Source organism: Phalacrocorax aristotelis, chromosome W (genome assembly GCF_949628215.1).
Source record: "Phalacrocorax aristotelis chromosome W, bGulAri2.1, whole genome shotgun sequence".
NCBI lineage: Eukaryota > Metazoa > Chordata > Aves > Suliformes > Phalacrocoracidae > Phalacrocorax > Phalacrocorax aristotelis.
Genome location: NC_134310.1, coordinates 14,409,844 through 14,434,017, shown reverse-complemented (window position 1 = coordinate 14,434,017; position 24,174 = coordinate 14,409,844). Strand labels below are relative to the sequence as shown.

At 37.5% G+C, this 24,174-nt stretch overlaps 1 protein-coding gene across 2 annotated transcripts in view; it reads right to left on the bottom strand.

Annotated features, from left to right (window-relative positions):
- Positions 1-1,922: 1,922 nt before the first annotated feature.
- The window catches only part of LOC142049341 (rapamycin-insensitive companion of mTOR-like), a 131,970-nt gene continuing 109,718 nt past the window's right edge, over positions 1,923-24,174 (bottom strand). For both annotated transcript variants that reach the window (XM_075076976.1, XM_075076977.1), the window contains 13 exons: positions 21,857-21,966; positions 21,638-21,725; positions 20,181-20,273; positions 19,124-19,230; positions 18,257-18,486; positions 16,429-17,452; positions 11,876-12,053; positions 10,491-10,575; positions 8,411-8,641; positions 6,787-6,939; positions 5,943-6,066; positions 4,895-5,033; positions 1,923-4,730 (listed from right to left, as the gene is read on the bottom strand). In XM_075076976.1, the coding sequence (XP_074933077.1) occupies positions 4,656-4,730; positions 4,895-5,033; positions 5,943-6,066; positions 6,787-6,939; positions 8,411-8,641; positions 10,491-10,575; positions 11,876-12,053; positions 16,429-17,452; positions 18,257-18,486; positions 19,124-19,230; positions 20,181-20,273; positions 21,638-21,725; positions 21,857-21,966 (2,637 nt within the window). In that variant the 3' untranslated portion in view covers positions 1,923-4,655. The remainder of the gene's footprint in view (positions 4,731-4,894; positions 5,034-5,942; positions 6,067-6,786; positions 6,940-8,410; positions 8,642-10,490; positions 10,576-11,875; positions 12,054-16,428; positions 17,453-18,256; positions 18,487-19,123; positions 19,231-20,180; positions 20,274-21,637; positions 21,726-21,856; positions 21,967-24,174) is intronic.

Here is a 24,174-nt window from a genome sequence, read left to right as displayed (position 1 = left end):
CCCCCCCCAAGATACTGCATTTTGTGCTAAAACCGCCTATTCAGCGGCAAAATGGCATGTTGCTTTTTTTCTTTTTTTGGCATAAATTACATTTCTCTAATAGTGTATTTTACCAAGCAATTCAAGCAAAATGTGCAGTTTCTGTATGCTGTGGCATTGCAATCCATCTATGTTACAAAAAATAGTCCAAAGAAAATCCACATTCTTTACTAAACATAGAACTCTGTTGAAAATAAAACAATCTAGGGAACCAGAATCAGGAATTAAACAAAAACCAAGGAGATGGGGGGCTTCTAGCAAAATACAAACATGGTTTCTAGCATATTCCCAAAGGTCTTTTACAGTTCTCAAATTTTACTCTCACCTAGTATACCTTTAATAAGCACATGATAATAGAAGTGTAACTGAAAAAAAAGTTATGGGACTTGCTTTCACCTGGTTCCACAGCAAAGCCCCAAATAACAAGACTTCTGTGCAGCCCTGCCAGGAGGTGAGCAGAAACCTCAGAGATGCTCCGAAACCTGTCACGAATTCTTCCACTGCATTTGCTGAGCTTGAGCTCACGCTTACAAGGTAACACCAGCTTCCTGAAGTCCAAAAAGCCAAATGCCAAGACCAGGGCATAGACTAAGAAGCAACAACTCTTTCATCTCTCACACTAGGCTTTGATTATTATTTGTTTCTCAAATAGCTATCTTTCTCTTCAGGCAGCTAGTAAAGGTGCTATAAGGTTGGGTTTTGTTTTGTTTTTGCTTCTCACTGCAAATTATAACTCTCTCATTCAAGACCACTAGATATGTTTTGAAATTAAATTACAAAAAGACAAGTGGTATTCTCACTGCTGCCTTTTTAAAGGTTTATAAGGGCAGCTTACCTCAGTATGCCAAGCCACTGTGCCCTGAACTACCGAATACTTTAGCACTTCATCATATCTTAGGAAAAAACACCACCACCCCCCAATGAGAGCACATTTATGGTACATGTCAGGTCAAATAAGAACTGTCAGATGAGGAAAAGCGACTATTTCAAATACAACATGCCAAGGGCCCAACATACAAGTTAGGCACCTCAAAGCCTGACCATCTCCAGCTCCAAGTGATGTCCATGACAGCTGGGAGCATTCAGCATCTCTGAACTTCAAACAACTGAAAGGTCTCTCCAAAAGGATGCTCAGAGCACCCAGCTTTGTCCTCCTCCCCACTCAGTGGACAGAAACAGGCCCTCGGGGAAGTAATTGGGAGCCCTTTAGTTAGCTCTCTGCCCTTTGGAAAGGGCTATCCCTTTTCACTGACTGTAAAAGCAGACTAAGAAAATTAGCCAGCTAATTTAGTAGACTAAATGTGACTGGTTTCACGGCGGCCAGCCTCTCATTCCCACAAAGGCTTTTGCCTCAGAGCTTTCTGAGTATTTTGTGTTATCATGTTTAATCATTCAGGAATTTTGTTTGCCACAGCAACCAAATTGTATTTCTATATAGTGTAAATGAATGCTAGATGCTTTACCATTTGTTTGACAGTATCCCAAATAGTTATGATTGCAAAAAGTACAAAGTGGGTGGTCTGTCAGCTTCCCTTGCTACTCTTTCTAGAAGTGGAAGGATTCTTTGTTAGGGTTAATATAAGCACAATTTTTATTTACTACTGTTTTCTTTTGAAGTTTTATCATGAAGCAAATAAAACCCCAAAATAAGAACTTTAAAAGGGATATTTTAAAAAAATAAATTGATAGAATCACAAATTCAGTTTATAACTAGGCCAATATCAAATTCCTTCAATAACAGTATCCCTTCATTTGCCAATTAAAATTAAAGTTGTGAGCTTAATGTGTAAATATGTAAATTAGTTCTAGAAATGTTGTATGTTATGTACAGTACAGACTTTACATCCTTGATGCATGCTTGTTGAAATCAACTGACACTCATACACTTTCAGGAAAAAAATTTATGTTTTATAACTGAATTTGCAGCAATAATTCATACGTCAAGTTTCTGTTGTCATGGATCCCCACACAAGCAAGTACTTCAGAACACATAAGCATTTCAGGATGGAGATTCTTTCAAAAGTATATTGACATCGCTTTTGCTTACTTTTTTTATAATCAGAGGCCTTCCTATGGCGCTTTCTACATTAAGTGCTATGGATTAAACTGGTAACAAATGAACAAAGGTCTTTTTGTTTTTAAATACAGGTGATAAATTTTGTTTATTTTGCTTTAACTGCAGAAAAATAACATGGAGTTGTTTGATATAACCCCATCTAGTTATTAAAACAAATCTCTCATATTCTAGCCTAACTGAGGTAGTGTTTGAAACTACTGTATGAGATATGCTAGCCCCGTTTTTGGGAAACTACATTATTTCCTTTGGAGTTTATACCACTATTTGGTCTACTGGGATTGATGTTATGGTTTTACAGAAGCATTTATTTCTTATGACCAGAGAAGTCCAACAGTTACTGGTGTGGTATGTTTTCAGAGCATTTCAAACATGCCTTGACACACAGATATATTATTTGTGTCACTGACCATAAAAGAGTTGAATCAGTTTATTTTTGCTCCTTCTTTCAGTGGAAACTCATGAAAAGATAATCTCAGTAACTAAATTTGACTATGAGTAGCAACTTAGAGATCTGCTTTACCAGAACCTGATGGTATGCAGTACACATAAGAACTCAGCGAAGTGATAGCTGAAAAACAGTGCTTATGTGACAAGATGAAATTTTCAATAAGAGCAAATAAATTCTACATTTCACTAGGAATCATGTTTTACTGTTCACAGGACTACTTATTGAAATCTCCAGTAGCATAGCTAGTAAGAACAGGGTTATGAGCATCAGGATAAATTTCACTTAAGTATTAATCTGACAATTATTAAAAAATCATAAAAGTGAATGGATGAAAATACGTTCTACTTTAGTACAGTCCAGCTGAATTGTTCACCTATATCAAAATCAAAGGGTAATCCCTTCTATTACAGGCATCCTAACAAAGGTGGTCATGCTACTGCATATATTTCTATTACCTTTGTATAAGGGCTTTTGAATCTTTAGATCCATGATAAAAGTGATGGGGATTACAGAATCACAGAATGGTAGGGGTTGGAAGGGACCTCTGGAGATCATCTTGTCTAACCCCCCTGCTTGAGCAGGCACACCCAGAGCAGGGGTCACAGGAACGCGTCCAGGCAGGTTTTGAATCTCTTCAGGGAAGGAGACTCCACAACCTCCCTGGGCAGCCTGTTCCACTGCTCTGTCACTCTCACAGGAAAGAAGTTGTTTCTCCTGTTTAGGTGGAACTTCCTGTGTTCCAACTTGTGCCCATTGGCCCTCGGCCTGTCATTGGGCACCACTGAAAAGAGCCTAGTCACATCATCCTGACACCCACCCTTTAGATATTTATAGGTATTTATGAAATCCCCCCCTCAGTCTTCTCTTCTCCAGGCTAAACAAATTCTTACTTTTTTTTAAGCTTGCACTCATTAAATTTAGAAACCTGACTAGTAATATGATACAACTATTTCAGTCATTAACAGTCACTGTATCATGTAACTTTTGCAAGAAGTCTCAACTACCAATATAAAATTATAATTACTGTTGCTTCAAAATTTACTACTTAAGGCTTTTCACTACAATTATTAGTACTATCTGATGCTTGATCACTCATCCACTGAAAATTCAAATCAAGCCTTTGTTTTTATAAAAGGCTGTTTCCATGGAACTTGGGAAATGCTCGTATTATGTCTTCTCACAAAAGCAGCAATGATTGTCTTCAAGTTTAGTTTATACTATACTCATTTATCTGATACAAACCATGCATTTTAAAGGTTTTTAGTTAAGAGTACGACCAACATTCATACTATATGAGCATGAGTACAGAAACTGCACACACATGCATATCATTCAGGGAAAACAATCTGATTTCAGCATTTTAATTTTAAATGATTTGTTATTTTTAAAATCAAACTGTAGTGAAAATCCTTAACTGGTTCAGATAATATACATGTACATAAATGTAATGAGATTGGAGAGACTGCTAATAAAATTACTTACAACTATAGTAATTTTAAAATAACTTAAAGGAAACCTCAGGTTCACAGAGGCTTTTCTTTCTGTTTGAAGTTACAAACCCCCAAGTAGTGTTATAAACAGTACAAAAAAACAACAGAGAAGGGTTAACTTTAATCCCTTGGTGTCCATGATTACAGCACAGCTCCCTATTGCTGGCAACAGAATGCACCCTTCATCTATCTCTCTGATTCCTGGTATCTAGGGGCTAAAAAGCAAGGCATCGTTCTGCTTCTCTGGAACAAAATCTTAAGTCAACCATAAAAGATGTCTCTGCGTGTTGTCCTATTTTTTTTTTTTAATTTAGGGTAAAAAATGAAATGAGAACTTATGGAGGTGTTCAGTGCTTGACTCTTGCATATACTGGTAATTGCTATTATTAAAACTATGGTAATATTTAATAACTCCCCAAAGGGCTCAAAAGACTGGGCCAGTAATTGGTTAAGGAAGAAAAAGTTTTCAGTTCAGTCTTCAGGTACCAGTAGCTTCTGGAACAGTCTAGAAAACGATGCTCCAAAGCTTTTTATCCAGTCAATCGGAAGTTATCTGAGGATTTCAGAAAGTCTATATGCAATGTACTGCACAAGACAGAGGTCAGGATTCACCTGATGTATCAATTACTGGCTGTTTTGTTGTTGTTGCTAAAATAGCCTCTGCTTCTTCATGCATCTAAAAGAAAAAGACAGATGAAGTATTAATGTCATCAGAGATTTTAATAGAAAGACATCATAAAAAAGTTTCCTTTAAGACATATCTGAAAGCATTCAGAACATGAAACCTGCACCCAGCTGGCACATTTTGGTGCATTCAATGCATCTGAACTCTCCACTTACTTGTAAGAACTGTACATCTTGAAATAGCTCCTGAATGAACCTTCGAGATGGAAGTCGAAATGTACAATGTGCTAACAAGTAGGACACCTCAGAGTAAAGGCATATGTCATCAAATGCTTGAGGGTATTTCTCCTTAATTCTGATCAACAGGAAAAACAAAATTTTAAATGTCATGAACAGATTTCCATCATATTTTAAAAAACTGTTCAATTAAATTTTGATTGTCATCATTAACAAAGTAGAATTCTTCAGTAATAGGCATTATACATTTTGGATCTGATGAAGCAAGAAAATCAGAACAGACAGCATTATTATGTACCAAACTGGAATGAGATGAAACAGAATATATAATTTGAAAGTTGTACAGAATCTCTGAGATCACCTAGTCTTAAAATAATAGATGTAGAAAGAGCACAGTATATCAAAGAATAGGCATCCACATGTACAGCAGTAACAAAAAAAAATATGAAAAAGCTAATTTAATTACCTGTAAGCATTTTTAAAACTAAAATGAGCATTTCTGCAATTTTCTTTTAGCAGTCCTATCCCAGTTTCCAATATCACTAGCCCAGAAACCTACATTTTTTTTATTATAACGTGTTGTGCCTGGACTTTTATTCCTATATTTTAACATGAGTTTTTCTATAAATTAATTCCAGCTTAAAGCAGATTTGTGTTTCTCAAGTTACTTTCAGATTGTTATTCTGGTTATCTGATATATATTATTTGGCCTAAATAACAAAAAAGAATCATAATTTATTTTTTAAAGATGCATGACATACTGGGTATGTAATAAAACATCACTACAGTTGAATTAATGATTTGAAAAATAATGGGGAAGAGTAAGAAGTTAAAGACAGACAAACATATTAAAAGGAAAATTCTTTGCTTAGATTTATGTTACGTTCAATCATCCCCAGTAACCCACAATAATACCTGTTTGACAATTTTTTGAGAAGCCAGAAATAAGGTGAATCGCTATCTCAGAGATCTTAGAAAATACATACAACTAAATGTTGCTAAAACATCTGAAATGTATTTAACTTACGTCAGGAGTCCAGTTTCATGGCCCTTAGTTCCTACTGAACTACTCAAATTGATTACTAAACGCAAGACTTCTTTCCGCAGAAGTATTCTGCAGACTGGTGTATCATCTGGGATTGATTTCACTCCTGGAAAACCAAATTCAGCAGTATGGAGTTTAAGCAGAATAGTCTTTGACTGTGATAATCTTATGCCACATAAGTCTGTTTTAGCATTACACACACACGAATATGTATTTATGTATATATTCTGAACTACCAATAAATATTCCCATTAAAATTAAAACAAAAATAGTATTTTCATGAATTTTAACATGGAAATATTTTAAAAAAGTAAACTAGCATTTCATAAATGCTGTGTGACATTTTGAAAAATCTGTGAGATTCAATTACAGTGCTGTCTCTATCACAAAATCATGTTGCAAACTGGGTGATTACCTGCTCTGTTTGTATCGGATACTGGCGAAGTTAGCAACCAGCTATTCATAAGAAATTATGATAATTCAAAATTTAAAACACAAGGCTAAAAAACAAATCTTTATCTTTATAGAAATTAAGTAATTTTTTTAAAAGATTTTTTTTAAACTAACAACACTGTGGGGGGAAAAAGGCAATCAATTTGATTTTAATGTCAGATACAGAGCTGCATTTACATTACCTGCAAAAATGCCGTATAGCTAAAGCAGAACAGTGTGAAAATATGCCATCTGCCATAGTCATCAATAATGCAACTACCTTCCTGGATAATGATTAGGGCATCCAAAGAGGGTTTTTTTTGATGTTGTTGGTTTTGGGTTGGTAAAAAATAAGAGTTATAGTCTCTAATAATCATAAGGCTTTCAAACTTACCTAGTACAAGCTCTGTACTCTTGGTGCTGCTAGCTGAACCATGGGATACTGCATCACTACAGCTTGAAATTCCAGAATATTTGGAGGAATGCACATCTAAGTGATTGTGTATGGTCTGCCCACACCAGTCAGTATATGGAATGTCTGAAAAATCTGAGAGAAGTAAGATGTTGCATCTTTGTTATTTACACTTTTCCTCACTTCAAATGCTTTTCTTATTTTTAACAATGTTAAGTATGCAAGACACTAATGCACTATGTACTGTAACTACCAGCATATAGAAGAGCTGGAAACTAGATGTTTGATGTTGGACAAATCATACTCAAAATGTCAAAAAACCCACTTTTTTTAAAATCTTGTAATACTTGAGTGAAAATAATCAACGCAAGCACTGACAGAAGCCTAAAGAACTGTAATCACATGCAGAGCTCTTATGTAAAATAGAGCATGGATATTTCAATAACATAATAAAGATGCTCTTGCATACGCACAAACTTTTTGTTCATACAATTACCACAGGTCTTGCAGAAACGTCTTTGACTTCATCAACAGAAAGACGTGACAAGTAATATTCTTATGGGAGGTTTCACTATGCATAGCCTTTGGCATTTTGGATGTGAAGAGATGAATGTAGAATCCAAGCTTTTAGTTGTTGCGCAGTTAACAGAACCACAGAAAAACATAGGTCAGAAGGGACTTCTGGAGATCACCTAGTTCAACCCTTTGCTCAAAGAAGGGCTCACTTCAAAATGAGATCAAGTTACACTGCAAAGAATTTTCCCCCTTATGTTTAACTGGAATTTCCATTCCTACAGCATGTGTCCATGGTATCCTGTCCGTCAACTGTGTACCTCTGACAAGAGCCTGGCTCTGCCTCACCTATAATCTCCTCATGCTAACTGAAGACTACAATTGAGATTTTATTTGCCATCTCTTCTCAATACTGAACTTGAGCTCAAACTCAGCTCTCTCAGCCATTCCTCACATTTTGTGCATCATCCCCCTTGCCAACAGTACTCTATGTGTTACTACCTGAATGCACAACACTGTTGTAAAATGGTAAGGATTCCCTACTAAGCAGAAATTGGAATTTCCATTACAGGATTATCTTTTTATTATAGACATTGTAAAAAGGCATGTAACTGCAAGCTCTGCAGAGGTTAGGAAGAAAATAATTCTGAATCTGATCTGAATCTTGAAATATGAAGAAAGAAGACTAAATCCCAGAAATTACAGCTCAACTTCAGACTCCTCAATCAGATTTCCTTTGTTTTGTTTTATGGTACAGACTTGCTTTGAAGTCAGACTTTTCATTAGTGTGACCGCAAACCTCAGTTTTCAGAACACTGATTTGTAAGTGAGAAATAAGGGTGACTTTTATATTTTGATAAGCTTTTAGAAATATTTAACCACTAACACCACTAGAAACAGAAAAGATGGAAATGGCCATAGTAATACCATTGGTTACATAGTGAGCTCATTAAGGAGAATTAATTTCAAGATCAATAGTAATTAAAAAAACACAACACAACAAAAAAACCTTACAGATTCATCAAATTTAAAGATGAACAAAATTCAATATTTTCATTCAGTTTCATCACGCTTCCCCACAAGAAACGCTAACCTGTACGACTATATGAAGAGTTCACTTTGTCGTTAGGCTGATAACCCAGTACTTGAATGCAGACACAGTAAAGGCAGTTCTCATCTGTGTGCTCCTGTAGCCCTGTATCCTCTGTATTTTCTAAAAACTGAGAGGCATCTGAACGGCTGGTAGTCATTATTTCTGTGAGACTGATCTGTTGTCGGAACATCTGAAAAGGACTTTTGACATCACTTGTACCTGATGGAAGACCTGTAGATAAGCAATTAGACATCAGAAAAAACCAAAACCACACAACCAACAGTTAATAAAACATTATTTGAATTAAATTTCCCCTTTTAAGCCTTTTAAGGCTGGGAGGGGGGTGCGTGTGAAGATCTAGAAACTTTTTTTGAATGGTTAAGCTCCCAAGATTTGTTAGCATTTGGGAAATGAACATCACATTTTAGTCCCAGCTTATCATACATAACAAAACATTGCAAAGGACAGAATTCAACCTCTAAACACACATAATGTAAGAAGATATGTGGTAAATCCTGACATTATATCAACATTAGTAACAGTAATACCCATGTAACATTAATATGTTACAAATTTTTGTAGTATCAAACAAGATTAGTACAACAATATACCAGATGTATAAATGACATATGCACCAATGAAAACACACAAAATCTAAAAAACTGTAACTCAGTGCCTGTAGTAGGATGGAACTAGACTCAACACCGCAGAAACAAGCCAAAGACACTTTAGTGATATGCTCTTCCCTGGGCAGAAAATACCATAGAATCATTAAGGTTGGAAAAGACCTCTAGGATCAAGTCCAACCATCAACCCAACACCACCATGCCTCCTAAACCATGCCCTGAAGTGCCATGTCTACATGTCTTCTAAGTGCCTCCAGGGATGGTGACTCTACCACCTCTCTGGGCAGCCTGTTTCAATGCCCGACCACTCTTTCAGTAAAGAAATTTTTCCTACTATCCAATCTAAACCTCCCCTGATGCAGCTTGAATCCATTTCCTCTCATTCTATCGCTAGTAACTTGGGAGAAGAGACCAACACCCACCTCGCTACAACCTCCTTTCAGGTAGTTGTAGAGAGCAACGAGGTCTCCCCTCAGCCTCTTCTCCTCCAGACTAAACAACCCCAGTACACTCAATCTCTCCTCATAAGACCTGCTCTCCAGATCCTTCACCAGCTTTGCTGCCCTTCCCTGGACACGCTCCAGCAACTCGATGTCCTTCAACAAATGTACCAACCAATTTTGAACACATGCTACTTCACACCGAAACTTAGTAAACTACAGAAAGACACTTTCAGGAAAGGTCATCTTTACATATTACATTAGCAACACAAAATTAAAAAAAAATATTCTGTAAGATGTATCTATTTGGATGTTCAGAGTACTTGTAATAAAGTTCCAGTTAACTAAGAAGCAATCCAACAGCTATCCTATACTACTTTAGGACCACTATCAATGCTTCTTTTTCAGTTGTCCTACCGAAAAGAGACATATTGATGCCCTACAGATTTCTGACTACTCTGGAGTAAAAAGAAAGCAAATTCTAGAACAAGCCAGGCATTACAGAGCACTTGCAATTTTCTTGTACCATGTCCCATCACCTCTGCTGATCAACTGTCACAGAAAGACAATTTTTTTTTCCCTAAAATATACATCTAACACCTTTATTGGTTCCTGTAAAATCACATGTAATAAAAGGGGAGTAAAAATATAACAGCTCAATATATATGCAGCATACATACTTTATCTTAGCTTGAATTGTTACTTTCTTTAATGCAGTATCACTACCAGTCTTTGATTAACGTTAGCTCATATTATAATCAAAGATACATAGACTTTCCTTCTTAGTTTATCAGAGCTGGATCAAGCTTCAAAGCAACACCACATTATCTTCAACTACATAAAACATGGAATTAATAGCCTGCTATCCTGAATCCAGAACATAGCTCTCTAAAATTAACAGCAAAAAATAACCTCTTCTGTAAGGGAAAAAAAAAATCAACAAATAAAACCCAACACCCCACCCAATGTACAAACAAACAATAGAAAGATACAGAAGAGGAACAAAACCAATACCTTCTGCATCAGGTGCAAAGACACTAGCTCCATGGTCATCAAATGGAGGTGTGGTTTTCTTCTGGAAATATGGAATTTCCTTTACCTGGAATATTCGAGTGAAAGTTAAAATTAGTACATGTGATAATTATATACAAAGGAAAAATAGATATTTTTAATGAGGAAAAAAATGTTGTAATTTTTTACTTCAGGAAAAAGATCTAATTGGAGGAGGAAATTAAGAACAGGCTCTTAAGTAGTAAAGAAAAGCCAATGAAAAACCATACATTTGTGAATGAACATTTCTTAAGCAAGTCTTATGAACAGTCAGTAAATAGTAAAACATAGTGGTGACAGGCTGTAAGGAAACCAGTGACTCAGAAGTGGCTATTAATGATCTGTCCTCAAACACTCTACAACACTGGAGACCTCGGGAAAGTACAGCAAAACCAACCAGGACATCTAAAATGTTGCCTGTAAGATGTTACAGAGTCGAGACATGTCTCAACCCTTTTTGTAGAGTTGAGAGAAAAGAAGTGAGGCAACATAAACATGCCATAAAGACTGTGGAGGAGAGAGAAATAAAACAGTCATTTCATAAAGGGGAAACAGAAGCAGGTATGATGGAAAAATCTTGCCTTAGCTCCAGCTTTAGTAATTTTTTGAGATTAGCAAGAAAGGAATTTAGGTTTGAAAGGCAAAGACAAAGTAAACTAAAGATAAGGAAGCCACTGATTTACCTTTGACACAGACTATGTCCTGTTTTTGATAATTAGGTATTAGGTAACAATATTAAACATTGTGATGCATCAGTTTGTTAGGTGGGAATGTGTTTTAACTAAATAGAGAGAGGAAGGCAATTGATACACACTTAAGATAATCTGTTTTAACTTAAAGAAATATATCTGTGAGGTGAAGTAAAGACAATATAATGTAATGGTATGATGATAGATATAACAAATAAAGTAATAGTAAATCAAGATAATGGTAGCAGAAATGGTAGCAGGAAGTTTACTGTGGGATTATGCACATCATTTATGGTCAACCAATGAACATATCAATTAGTTGGCTAAAGAGATATTAACAAATGCCCACAGACTATGCTAATTTTAGTATAAAAGCTAGCTGTCAGCTAAAAATCTTATGGCAGCATATTTATGCTACCACTGTTTAACACACTTCTAGTCTGTGTCATTATTTGCCTAATAATACAAAACAGACTGGCACTTTTCTATAAACAGGGTTAGAAAAAAGTAACTATTGTTCTCCAAAATGCATTCCTTGAAGGTATCACATCCTGTTTTTCCTCAGTTCTGTAGATTTAATCTATTCTGATGATAATGCAACAGTTAACTACCTTCCAGTATGAAACTTAATGGGTTAATTTGCATTTATTACATACATACCTGAAATATTTCATTGATATCCACTGGGAGAGCAAGGCCAATATAATCATCAGAGCTACCATACGTAGCATTAGAAACCATGGAGCGAACGGAGGAGGAACGCTGAAGTGTGTTTTGGTTAATAGGACTTAATAAATCTTCTTTATCTAATGAAGCATAACTTAAAGCTTTCATGAACCTGTAACATTGAAATAATAAATCACAACCTTGGTAAATCTCTCATTCTGGCACAGTACAAGTAAGAAGGACTGCTGAAACAAAGACTATCCTCATCTTCCCATTGCAGAATCCAGAACTTGTTACTCTGTCAAATGACAGCTATAGGCTTATTGCTTTTGTTCTGTCTCGTGTTGTATTGTATGATTTGGCAGCTCCTCGGGTAAAAATTTGTGATCTCTTTTTTTGAAAGTCCTGGGACAGGGACTTGAAAGACAGCAGGATGGAACTTCTGCTTAAGGGATTGCCAAACCTGTAAAAACACAAATTTTCTCCAACTTACCAGACTTCAAAAATTTACAGCCCAGACACAGTCAGTAAAGATTTAGGCTTTTAAACTCCTAACACAGAGCTTGAGCCTGCTAGGTACCAGAGATGTGAGCAAGGAACATTTTTTTCCTGTATTCTAAAGGAGCCACCCACTGGGTCACTTCAGCATGGAAGAAGAATTTGCTCAACATGAACAGGCAAAGAACAAACTTGAACCTGTGCAGTGAGCAGACCTGACTGTAACAAGCAGCCTGAAGAACAAAGAAAGAAATAGTTTGGGAAAGGAGAAAAGAGAGAGGAGACTGGAGAACAAGTCCTCAGTGCTGATCAAAGTCCTGATGATGGAAATCTCTCATTTGGCCATCTCTCATTTTACTTCTCATTGAAAATAAAAACCTACGAATGCCTTCTGCTAATCAACCCAAGTAGATTGTCTATGCAGTGGATTAAAAAAGAGACACTTCTTAGGAACAGTAAATTTTTATTATATTACAGCAAATTATTATACATTGGAAGGTAAGTACAGTGAATGTTTTATTTCTTGAGCTGGACTTTCTGCCTTAGAAATAATTTTCTATCTTTTTTTTTTTGTTTGTTTTAGATGGACACTTAAAATGTCTTCTCATCCGTAACAGCTTAACAGATTTATACTGATATAAAAATAAGTTGTTATGGTTTGACCATGTGTTGTTCAAGACATTATTATGCAATGGGAATGTGCAGAACACATATTATAGGACATCAACAGTTTTCTTGCTACTAATTCTGACCAATGCTAATTACAGTAGCAGTGGACTTGCAATGAAACTCAAATCATACTTCAAAATCCAGAGTTACCAATTGCATTAGTTATTTCATAATAAAGCATTCTATAATTACTCTCTCTATAAAGATATATGCATTAATCCTAAACATTTGTCCCTGCTTCTCTTGGAAAATCTAACAGGTATATCATTAGTAGTGATAAACACTGATAAGTTTTCATGAAATCATGTCTGCAGGTGATGGAGCGAGAGCCACAATCAGGATTTGAGACATGCACCTTAACGTTTTTGGTTGGTCTTTAAAGACAGAGATGGAAAATTTAGCCTCTCAAAATAATTTGTGCAAAGAAATAAGCTTTTCAACCTTTTGAATGAATAAAAAAACCTAGAAACATCACTGAAGTCAATTTACAGCTGCTATTTGCTATGAACACCTGAATTTGTGAATGAAGCATGAATCAAAGAAAATTTTCTGAAGACTGACAGAAGAACGGCCTTAGAAGACAAAAAAGGACAGAATATTTCTTTCCAATTTATTATTTAAACAGCAGTTAAAGAGAATATTTAGCTGGAAGTAGTAACATACTCTGAAATTAAAAGGACCACAATAATTCAGTGGAGACACTCAGCTGTAACAGGTAAGAAAAATATATCCTAGTTAAATCATAGTCTTTCCAGTCAATTATATCAGTAACCAAGATGATCTGACAATCTTTTGTAATATGTACATCTGCAATTTTTTAACCTTCTTAGAGATGATATGAGCACTCCAGTCATTTCAGTTCAACGTTAAACAGGTCAGCTCAAATCCTTGCACCTAACCACTGATACGAGAGATCATGAACAGCTAAGCACCAGAAATACCATTAGTATTACAATGCATGTTGAGTCTCACAATGAAAGTCCACTGCAGCAAGGCTGCTTTGCATATCAAGGGCATGACTGCAAGGAATGATACAGCATGACTACAGCCTCAACAGAATCTGTACTGCCACTGAAATGACACTGATTTGTTCCTGCATTAGCACAGGAAGCCAGTGACAGAGCAAGGAACAACACTTCTGATTTCCAGGATGATGCAGCTTAACTATTGAATCATCCTTAATTTAATCAGCACACTCAGTCTAGTTCTAACTTAACTGAACAAAGGGAACAAAACTTATCTTTTATGGCATCTTTGCAGAATCATGTGAAAATATAAAAAAATTAATGTTGCTCTTAATCAGGAAGGAAACTAGCAGTAATAAACAGGCACTACAGACACTCAACTGGGTATATGGATTGAAATTCAGGGACCCTGCATTTGCTCTTCTGTGCAGTAAGGAAGTGACTTATGTGCTGGTAATTTCTCCCATTTCTCTCATGTGAGACAGGATTATTTAGGTAAAGACAGTTTCTATTTCTGTCTTTTCTCTTTCAATAGTAATTTGAAAATCCAATTCACTAGCTAAAAGCTGATTTGAAAGGAAAAGTTTGAGAAGTAGAAGAGCTTTTAAGAGAAAGTTGTTAAGTGCTGACTGTAGCTGCTGGGAACAGCATCAATGTAATGAGCTAGATATTTTATATAACTATCCAATTAGTCTTCAGAAGAGCTAATATTACCCAAAATTAAAGAGGTTACACTGCAATCTAAAAATAAACCCTATGAGTAAAATCTTTGCTCTGTTGTAGCTAAGAAGCCAAACTCACATTCATCTCAGTGGTACCAGTAACTCACTACTGGCCTCAGTGCCACAGTGAAGAGTAATATAGCATATTGGCAGGAGTCCCTGTCCTAAAACCTCACCAAGAGACATGAAGAAAATTCTCTTCTGAAATACAGCTCTGACTGCATGAGCAATTTTGTGTGATTGTAACTTTAGTAATGTTAGCAGTGCAATTGCATTTAAATATTAAAAACAGTTAAACAGGAAGCAAATGTGATAGAAGGAAGTGTACTCCTTTGTCACCAACAGCATGAAAGGGACTGAGGACAGCTATGAAAGTTGGGCTTCTCTGACAGCACTTACAAAGTTCCAACTTCTCATAAGCCAATTATTCTCCTAATATTGGTGCTGCGTTCAGCAAAGTTTTGAATCATCCTGCAACAACAGTCACTTTTAGATGAAGTTGGAAAAAATATTAGAAAGATACTTTTCTTATTTAATTGCTCCCACAGCATTCTCCTGGAGAAGCTGGCTGCTCACAGCTTGGACAAGTGCACTCTGCGCTGGGTTAAAAACTGGCTGGACGGCCGAGCCCAGAGAGTGGTGGTGAATGGAGTCAAATCCAGTTGGCAGCCAGTCACGAGCAGGGCTCCCCAGGGCTCAGTGTTGGGGCCGGTCCTGTTCAATATCTTCATTGATGATCTGGATGAGGGGATTGAGTGCACCCTCAGTAAGTTTGCAGATGACACCAAGCTGGGTGGAAGTGTCGATCTGCTGGAGGGCAGGAAGGCCCTACAGAGGGACCTGGACAGGCTGGATCGTTGGGCCAGAGCCAACGGTATGAGATTCAACAAGGCTACGTGTCCGGTCCTGCACTTGGGTCACAACAAACCCATGCAATGCTACAGGCTTAGGGAGGAGTGGCTGGAGAGCTAGCTGCCTGGAGGAAAAGAACCTGGGGGTGTTCGTGGACAGCCGGCTGAACATGAGCCAGCAGTGTGCCTAGGTAGCCAAGAAGGCCAATGGCATCCTGGCTTGTATCAGCAATAGTGTGGCCAGCAGGAGCAGGGAGGTGATAGTGCCCCTGTACTCGGCACTGGCGAGGCCACACCTCGAGTACTGTGTGCAGTTTTGGGCCCCTCACTACAAGACAGACATTGAGGTGCTGGAGCGTGTCCAGAGAAGGGCAACGAAGTTGGTGAAGGGTCTAGAGAACAAGTCTTATGAGGAGCGGCTGAGGGAACTGGGGTTGTTTAGTCTGGAGAAGAGGAGGCTGAGTGGAGACCTTATCGCTCTCTACAACTACCTGAAAGGAGGTTGTAGCGAGGTGGGTGTTGGTCTCTTCTCCCAGGTTAGTAGCAATAGAACGAGAGGAAATGGCTTCATGCTGCATTAAGGGAGGTTTAGATTGGATATTAGGAAAAACAACTTCACCGAAAGGGTTGTCAAACATTGGAACAGGCTGCCCAGGGAGGTGGTTTAGTCTCCATCCGTGGAGGTATTTAAAAGAAGGGTAGACGTGGTGCTTGAGGATATGGTTTAGTGGTGGACTTGGCAGTGTTTGGTTAACGGTTGGACTTGATGATCTTAAGGGTCTTTTCCAACCTTAATGATTCTATGATTCTAAGTAAGAAACAAGCACATAATAATCTCTTACCGGCTTGGGGTCAGCCGAGAATCCAGGCTGCCAGACTTCATGGTAATAGTGTCAGTAAACAGCACGTCCTTTGCTGGAGATGCTAGGGCTTCTGAGTGAGACAGTGAAGGATGCATCCTCTGCTGCTGTAAGCGTTTTAGTGTAGCATAGCCAAAGGCATCTCGAGAACTTGTGTAGCTGAAGTTATAGTCAGCAAGACTTTTTATTGTAGCAAGAGGAGCCTTAAGAGACTGGGCTCTTCGGGGAAGTGTATGAGAAGACCCTGGCGGTACCAGGGATACAGAGTTAGATTTTGAGAGAGGCAAGTGGTTAGACTGTGGTGTTGAACAGTGACTTGGTTTAACTGTTTTTGTGCTTACCACAGTACTCAAACTTCCACAGTCAGTATCTACGTTTGTAGTGTCCACACCTACAGTCTCTCTTGAAGGGCTAGAGCTCATTGAGCTTATGCCACTTGTTGTGGTATCTGTATTAAAACTTAAGCTACGACTCTTGAAATGTGTTTGTGTAGCACCATCTCCTATTAGCCTTTCTCTGCTTGTGTTTTCCTGATGAAATTCATTTCCAAGACCTTTTGGCAGCTTCAGATCATTTTCTCCAGTACTTGGGGTACTATCAGTATCTTCCACATGCTTACTTCTGACAAAAGAAGTTTCTAATTGTGAAGTCTGGATTTTAGGAACTCTGAAAACAGGGTTGAATTCTTCCCCAGCAGGAAAGTCTGTGCTACTGGAAGGTTCTGTTACAGTACAATTTCGCTTCAGGCCTGATTTACTGTCAGATGTCAGCTTTCCTCCTTTTGGATCACTGCTATTTCTATGTTTTTTATTAGGTAGAGTAAGAGAGTTTAGAATGCGATTTTTCACAAGTCTGCTAGAAGAAAAAAAAGGAAAGGGGCTACGGTCTTTGGCCTTTGAAGGTCCAGGTCTGTCATAAAATATTTTTTCTGCGTCTTCCGTAATATCTAGGAAGAATGTACTAGTGGAAGTACTACCAAAACGGTCATCCTCCGTGATGAACATACCTGAAATTATACGAGATTTTGTCACTGAAAATAGACATTTCTTCAAGTGTATAAACTATGTTGCAAAAAAAAGTAAGCAATTCTATAAAAGCTAAAACAGGAGATTATTTGTTTTACCACAATTTTAATTCAATGTTTTTTCTGCAGAACTTAGTACTGTAAATTAAGTATCTTCAGGAATACCTGAGCTGAAGGTCTTGTTGCTTCAAAAGAAAAGCCACGCTATCTTATTTCAGTGCAAATATTAGGATTCAGTGCAGCTACTAGGATTACAACTGATACGCTCCTTTAATGATATCTAAATATTTTTCTGCATTTAAATTCCAAATATCCATAGCAAAATTAAAACATATTAGATACACAAAATATACAATAATTTAAATATACCAATACTGTATATATGTGTGTGTATACACAAAATATATATTATAAATATTCCTTTGAGAAAAAATAAGTAAACATATCTTTATACCTAAAGCATGGAGATTTCTGCAGGGTGTTATAGCAAGGTGCCATAACTTGACATAAAAAAACTAGTAACTTACCCTAATATTAAAATTTCTTATTTCTACACCAAATGCAAATCTAAGACACTGTTCTCTTCCCTCTCACTTGATTACGTCTTTCTGAATGCATATAACTGTCCCCTGGCTTGCTCTCTTCTTTCTTGCAGTAGCACCTTTAAACCATTTGCCTGAACCTCATCCTGCCAAAAAGTCGGTAAGAACACCAAAATGCTGTTTTGTGGTGGGTTCTTTTGTTGTTGTTGTTGCGTGTTTGTTTGGTTTTTTTGTTGTTACTTACTTGAAGGTGTAGATTCACTTTCACTGTTATACCTAGAACTGGTGGACTCAGAGTTCAAGCTAAGAGTACTGGGTATAGAAGAAAGTTCACTGCAGAGCTGCTCCATGTCATCAGGGACCACTGGCCAAGGCTGTCTACGACTGTGTCTCACTGCATCCCAGTTATGATGCTTCAAAATGTCACATCCTTGTTTAGTTTTGGCTATTAGACCAAGTGCGTAGACACAGGTTCTGTATTTAACATATATATAGAAAAAAAGAGCAACAACAATAGCATCTAATTTAACTAAACTTATTTCCCTCTTGAAACAGTTTCAAAACAATTCAGCAGAAACTTCACAAAATTGCCAAATAGCTTTTTGGTCCTGATTTTCATTTGTAAATCAATGGAAGCTTAAGAAATGCACTAAAATACCTGAGAACAATGCACCATTAAAAAAAAATTATTACAAGAGCCTGATACGTAAAATAGAAATGTACCTTTTTTTAAAAGGACAAATATTAATGCAGTAGCAGTATTAGACAAAAGACCATCTATTTATGCTTTCTTTTAAAGATTCAAAAAAGATACTGAGTAAAAATGATGGAATAATAAAAATTGATTCCAACAGAGATATAAGTAGCAAACATTTTAATTGTTTTTTTAAAAAGGAAAAGCAGTATGCATCTTTTTTTCATGTTTCATTTGCTTACTGCTTACTCCATGTTCTTTTAGACTTCCTATACAATTCTGAGATTGATCAACGATCTTTAATAACTGATTTCCAAGTAAGTGTCAAAACTATATTCACATAAATTAGGTAAGGCTATTTGAAAACCTACTAGAACTACCATCTGTAAATTTTATGTATAAATCAGATAAACATACCCTCTAATGGAGAGAACCTCACAATGTTGCGCAAGTGCCATTATATCAGGAATTACATTCTCCTCTTGAAGCAAGTTAAGACCCCAATTTGATGATCCAATATTGCCCTGGAATAAAATAGTTTGTCAAATAAGTTTTGATTTTGATGTGATCTGCAGCACTGTCAGTGTAATGTTTTCAACATTTTTGTTTGTTGGTGGTACAGTTTCAAGACATATCTACTGAAAGCAATTAAGAGATTTGAGCACCCTTTTTGGCATTTCCTAGTCATGCAAATCCAAAAAAGGACTGGGAACACTATGTATAATACCTAAAACTGGTCAACAGTTTACTACTACGTATTCCTCATTTTACTAATTCTGCTACAGCCAGCAGTATTATCTTGAATCACTCATTGTACATTCTTCTTAAACAGACATAACATACCGACAATATCTTCCAGTAATAGTCACTTTAGACAAATGTTCCAAAATAAGCTTTGGGGAAGACAAGGAAGAGGCAGACTAACAGTTGAGGTGGCAAAGCAACTTTAGAAGTAGTAGTTTGGACAGGCACAGACACTAGGTTTTCCCCATGTTATCCCAAGTACCAAGGATGTCATGACCATATATACTCACATGCATCAACAGTGACAGCCAACTTTCTTCCAGAAAAACTGAATTTTGGAACACCACAGTAAATATATTTAAAAATAGACCACAGCAAGCACTAACCACTGGTTCCACAGTAATACTGTTGCTACATGTGGCAATCTGTTCTTTTTATTTGGTTTAAAACAAACACACACACACCCTCCCCCCAAAAAAACCCAACCCAACAAAACCCCACAAAAAATAAAGACAAAGTTATTATTAAAAGACTCAGAACAAAATTTGCGCAGTGAACAATTTTCATCTGAAAGACTGGTTAAGGTACTTTCCACTAACTTGGAAAGTCACACACATTTTATGACAAAAACCCTAAATATGATTTTAAGGGATTTTGCTTAGTTATTTCAGAATCAAGAGTCAGAACAGAACTCGAACAGCTGCAAAAAGACTGTAAATCTATTACTAACCAAGGCCCAAAGGGCTGCTTTCAGCTGCTTAATTCCTTCCCACTTATCCAGCATTGGGGAATGAACGGTGTAACTTAGATCTGTAACAATATTCTGAAGGAGAAAAACAGAAGAAAAAAATATTTGGTTAAAAATGAAAAGGAGGAGACCTCAGTAAAACAGGTTCTCTTGCAGTTTTAATAACGGCAAAGTGGTAATTTAAGTATGTACCCTAAAATAAAATAGTGGTAGTTCTAGCAAAATAACCATAAATTAACAGCAATGGTAATGCAGGTAGAAAATTTTACCACTGACTACATCAGGTTAATTCAGATTTTATAAAGATGACATTCAGATTAACACACTACAATATGTAAGCTTTTTTCTTGAACATTGACTATCTATCCAATTCATTAAATCATTTTGCAAACCCACATTAAAAGTCAATTTATTTAACCAAATATGAACTGGCTTAGGGTTTGGTTTCTTAGCTATGCAAGATATTAGAAAGAAGACTTTATTCCCTCATCTGCATGTTTATGCATACAAAAAAGGATAGGCACAATTTTACTTGTCAATATACAATTCACACACACAGACTGAAAAATTATTTCTATTGGTGAGTTGATTTCCATTCTAAGTTTTTTCTAGTGTCATGTTTTGTCTGGGATAGTTAATTTTCTTCACTGTAGCTGGTACAGTGCTTTGTTTTGGATTTAGTATGAGAATAACGTTGATAACACACTGATGTTTTAGTTGTTGCTAAATAGTGCTTATACTAGTGAAGGACTTTTCCAGCTTCCCATGCTCTGCCAGGTGCACAAGCAGCCGGCAGGGGAGAGGGCACAGCCAAAAGAGCTGATCCAAACTGGCCAAAGGGATATTCCATATCATGTAACATCATGCCCAGTGTGTTAACTGGGGGGAGTTGGCCAGGGGAAGCAGCGATCGCGGCTCAGGGACTGGCAGCGTCAGTTGGCAAGTGATGAGTGGTTGCATCACTTGGTTTTTGTCTTGTCGTGTGTCCCCCACCCTGCCCCAAGTTTCACCCCTCTCTCATTATGTTCCTTTTAATTATATTATTATTACTATTACTATTTTAATTATTAAACTGTTCTTATCTCAACCCATGAGTTTTCTTGCTTTTGCTCTTCCGATTCTCTCCCCTGTCCCACTGGGGCGAGGGGAGTGAGCAGCTGTGTGGTGCTTAGCTGCTATCTGGGGCTAAACCATGACAGCTAGCTAGTTTAAGAAAAATGTTGCAAGGTATTCTCGGATATTTCAGTGGTCAGGAAGGAATTTTACATGAGACAAGATGGCAAAGACTGTCTTTGCAACTTTTTGGCCCCATGTAACTTGAGACTTCCATAATCTTATTTTGCAATGACTGTTTAAATGCTATCTCTTTTAAAACATATTTTAAAAGGGTTACAGTACTCGTTAAAATCTTCCAAGTTATAAACAGTTATTATCCTCACCTGAGACTCCAATAAATGGCAGCCTGTTTTATGGTGCACCAGTTGGCCATAAAGGTGAACTGGCAGGTAGACATGTGGCCGCTGTAATCTGGTAGAAAGAGAAATAATGTTTTCCCAGCAATTCTAAAATTTTCTTTAAAAATAAATTACACTGCAGTGTAATGCAATGAGTTACTCTTGAGATTTTTCAGACGGAGAGAATTCTTTTGGAGAGTTTACCTTTGGTTGCTCCGACGAACATAGTTATCACCATCAACAGGTTTGCGATAAGTTGTAAGTGCTTCATTAAGTTGTTCTTCAATCAATTCAACATACTTTAAGTTATATTCCTAAAAAACGACAAAGGTTGACAAAATACATGTAGGTGGTATGGAATAAGTGCTGGAGGTGACTTCGAAATCAAACTTATGTTTTTATAAAAGGTACAGCATGGAAGAAGCTTGCAGGATAGGGTGCAGCTGACAGGCGAGAAATCCATTCCATGGAAGTTCCCTAGGCTCGTAACCTTAGATGTCAGCAATGCCAGAAGAACTTTGTGTACTGACTCTAAGAGGATTTGTCCAGAGGGTGGAGTGGTGTGGAGACACCGTGGCCAGGCTCTGTGACCATGGATGGAGCTGGTACACTGCACATTTGCTACCCTGAGCCAAGTGTCTGTCATGCTTTTGACAAAATGCTGTCCTTTTTATCATTATAATACCAAAACACCATCCCAAAAGCTACCTGCCTCTAAGGTGCAACCACCCCTCACTGGGCAAAGCAAGGAAATTTTACACCAATCATAATAAAGGTATGTATGACTAGAGTCACTCAAGCTCCACCTGAAAGATAAAAAATAGTATAAAATGTGTGAAGAGAAAAGGGGTGTTAGGGAAGATACCATCGTGTACCACTGACTTCTGGGACCAGTCAACGGGCTGAGCCTCTCTCCCCTGCCGTTGGGACGCCTTTGGGTAAGATTTGAGGACTTGGTTATACCAAGTGTTTCCCCGAGAAAACTTAAAAACTTCTCTATAGCTTCACTTAATTCTCCAATGCATTAGAGTCACTTCATATTTGTTTAACGCACCTGTAGCCTAGCAGCGTTACTAATTTTCTTAGTATTTGTGTGTGTCTTGTAGCCAGAAATCTTATCACCGGTAATCCAAAAAACCTGGGCATCTGTTGCTTTAATAAATACATTAATCTAGCAGTGATCGTTCTCATTGAACGTGACTGGCCTGGGCAGCTGCCAAATTAGTTAGTTACAACAAATACTCTGATGGGTGGTTACATCTACAATTCTTAGAAAATAAACCGTTGACCAAGTCTGAGACTAAGACTGGACTTAGCCACACCTAGACTCCTCTCAGAGAAGGAGTTTAGAAAGCAAGGGGGTCCTGTCTGAACCTCGTGACTCAACAGTAGTGTCTCCCCCTAGCCACTCCTCAGACTCCTACTATTAACGTAACAGGTGGTTAATGTTTTTATAGTATGGTACTTTATAAGGAAGGAACAATTGAAGTGCTCTTTAAGGAAGGTTGAATTTCTTTACAATTTGAAGGTGAGGCTCAGCAAAATTACTGCACTTGTTAACAAAGTAAGGGAAGAAGGAAATACTTCACATCTGACTAACCCGATGCCCTGGTTTCAGCTGGGATAGAGTTAAATTTCTTCGTAGTAGCTAGTATGAGACTATGTTTTGGATTTTTGCTGGAAACAGTGGTGATAATACGGAGCTGTTTTAGTTGTTGCTAAGTAGCGCTTACACTGGTCAAGGACTTTTTCAGCTCCCCATGCTCTGCTGGGTGCACAAGAAGCTGGGGGGGGGACAGCCAGGACAGCTAACCCAAACTGACCAATGGGATATTCCATACCATATGACGTCATGCTCAGTATATAAAGCAGGGGGAAGAAGAAGGAAGGGGGGGACGTTTGGAGTGATGGCGTTTGTCTTCCCAAGTAACCGTTACGTGTGATGGAGCCCTGCTTTCCTGGAGATGGCTAACACCTGCCTGCCCATGGGAAGTGGCGAATGAATTCCTTGTTTTGCTTTGCTTCCGCATGCAGCTTTTGCTTTACCTATTAAACTGTCTTTATCTCAAACCATGAGTTGCCTCACTTTCACTCTTCCAATTCTCTCCCCCATCCCACCAGGGGGGAGTGAGCGAGCGGCTGCGTGGTGCTTGGTTGCTGACTGGGGCTAAACCATGACACCTGAACAGACCACCACGCATTTCAGTATTCCTAGAGAAGTAACAGCTTATAAGTTAGTAAAAAAAAATTGCCTAAAAGCAAACAGGAATGAGACCGAGCACGTATAATCAATTATAAAAATAAGATAACATATGAAGATTTTAATTCTAGTAATGACAACAACATATTTTTCTTAATGGGTCTTCTGTTCGTACTTACTTCCTAACAGCATAAGCCAGTTCTATCTTCATGAAATCCAGATTTAACTTTAATTAGCAACAACCAAGACCAACTGTTCTCCAGGTACCCAACCCCCTGAGCTGGAAGACAGGGATGGGGAGTTGAACGAAGCCCCCATAATC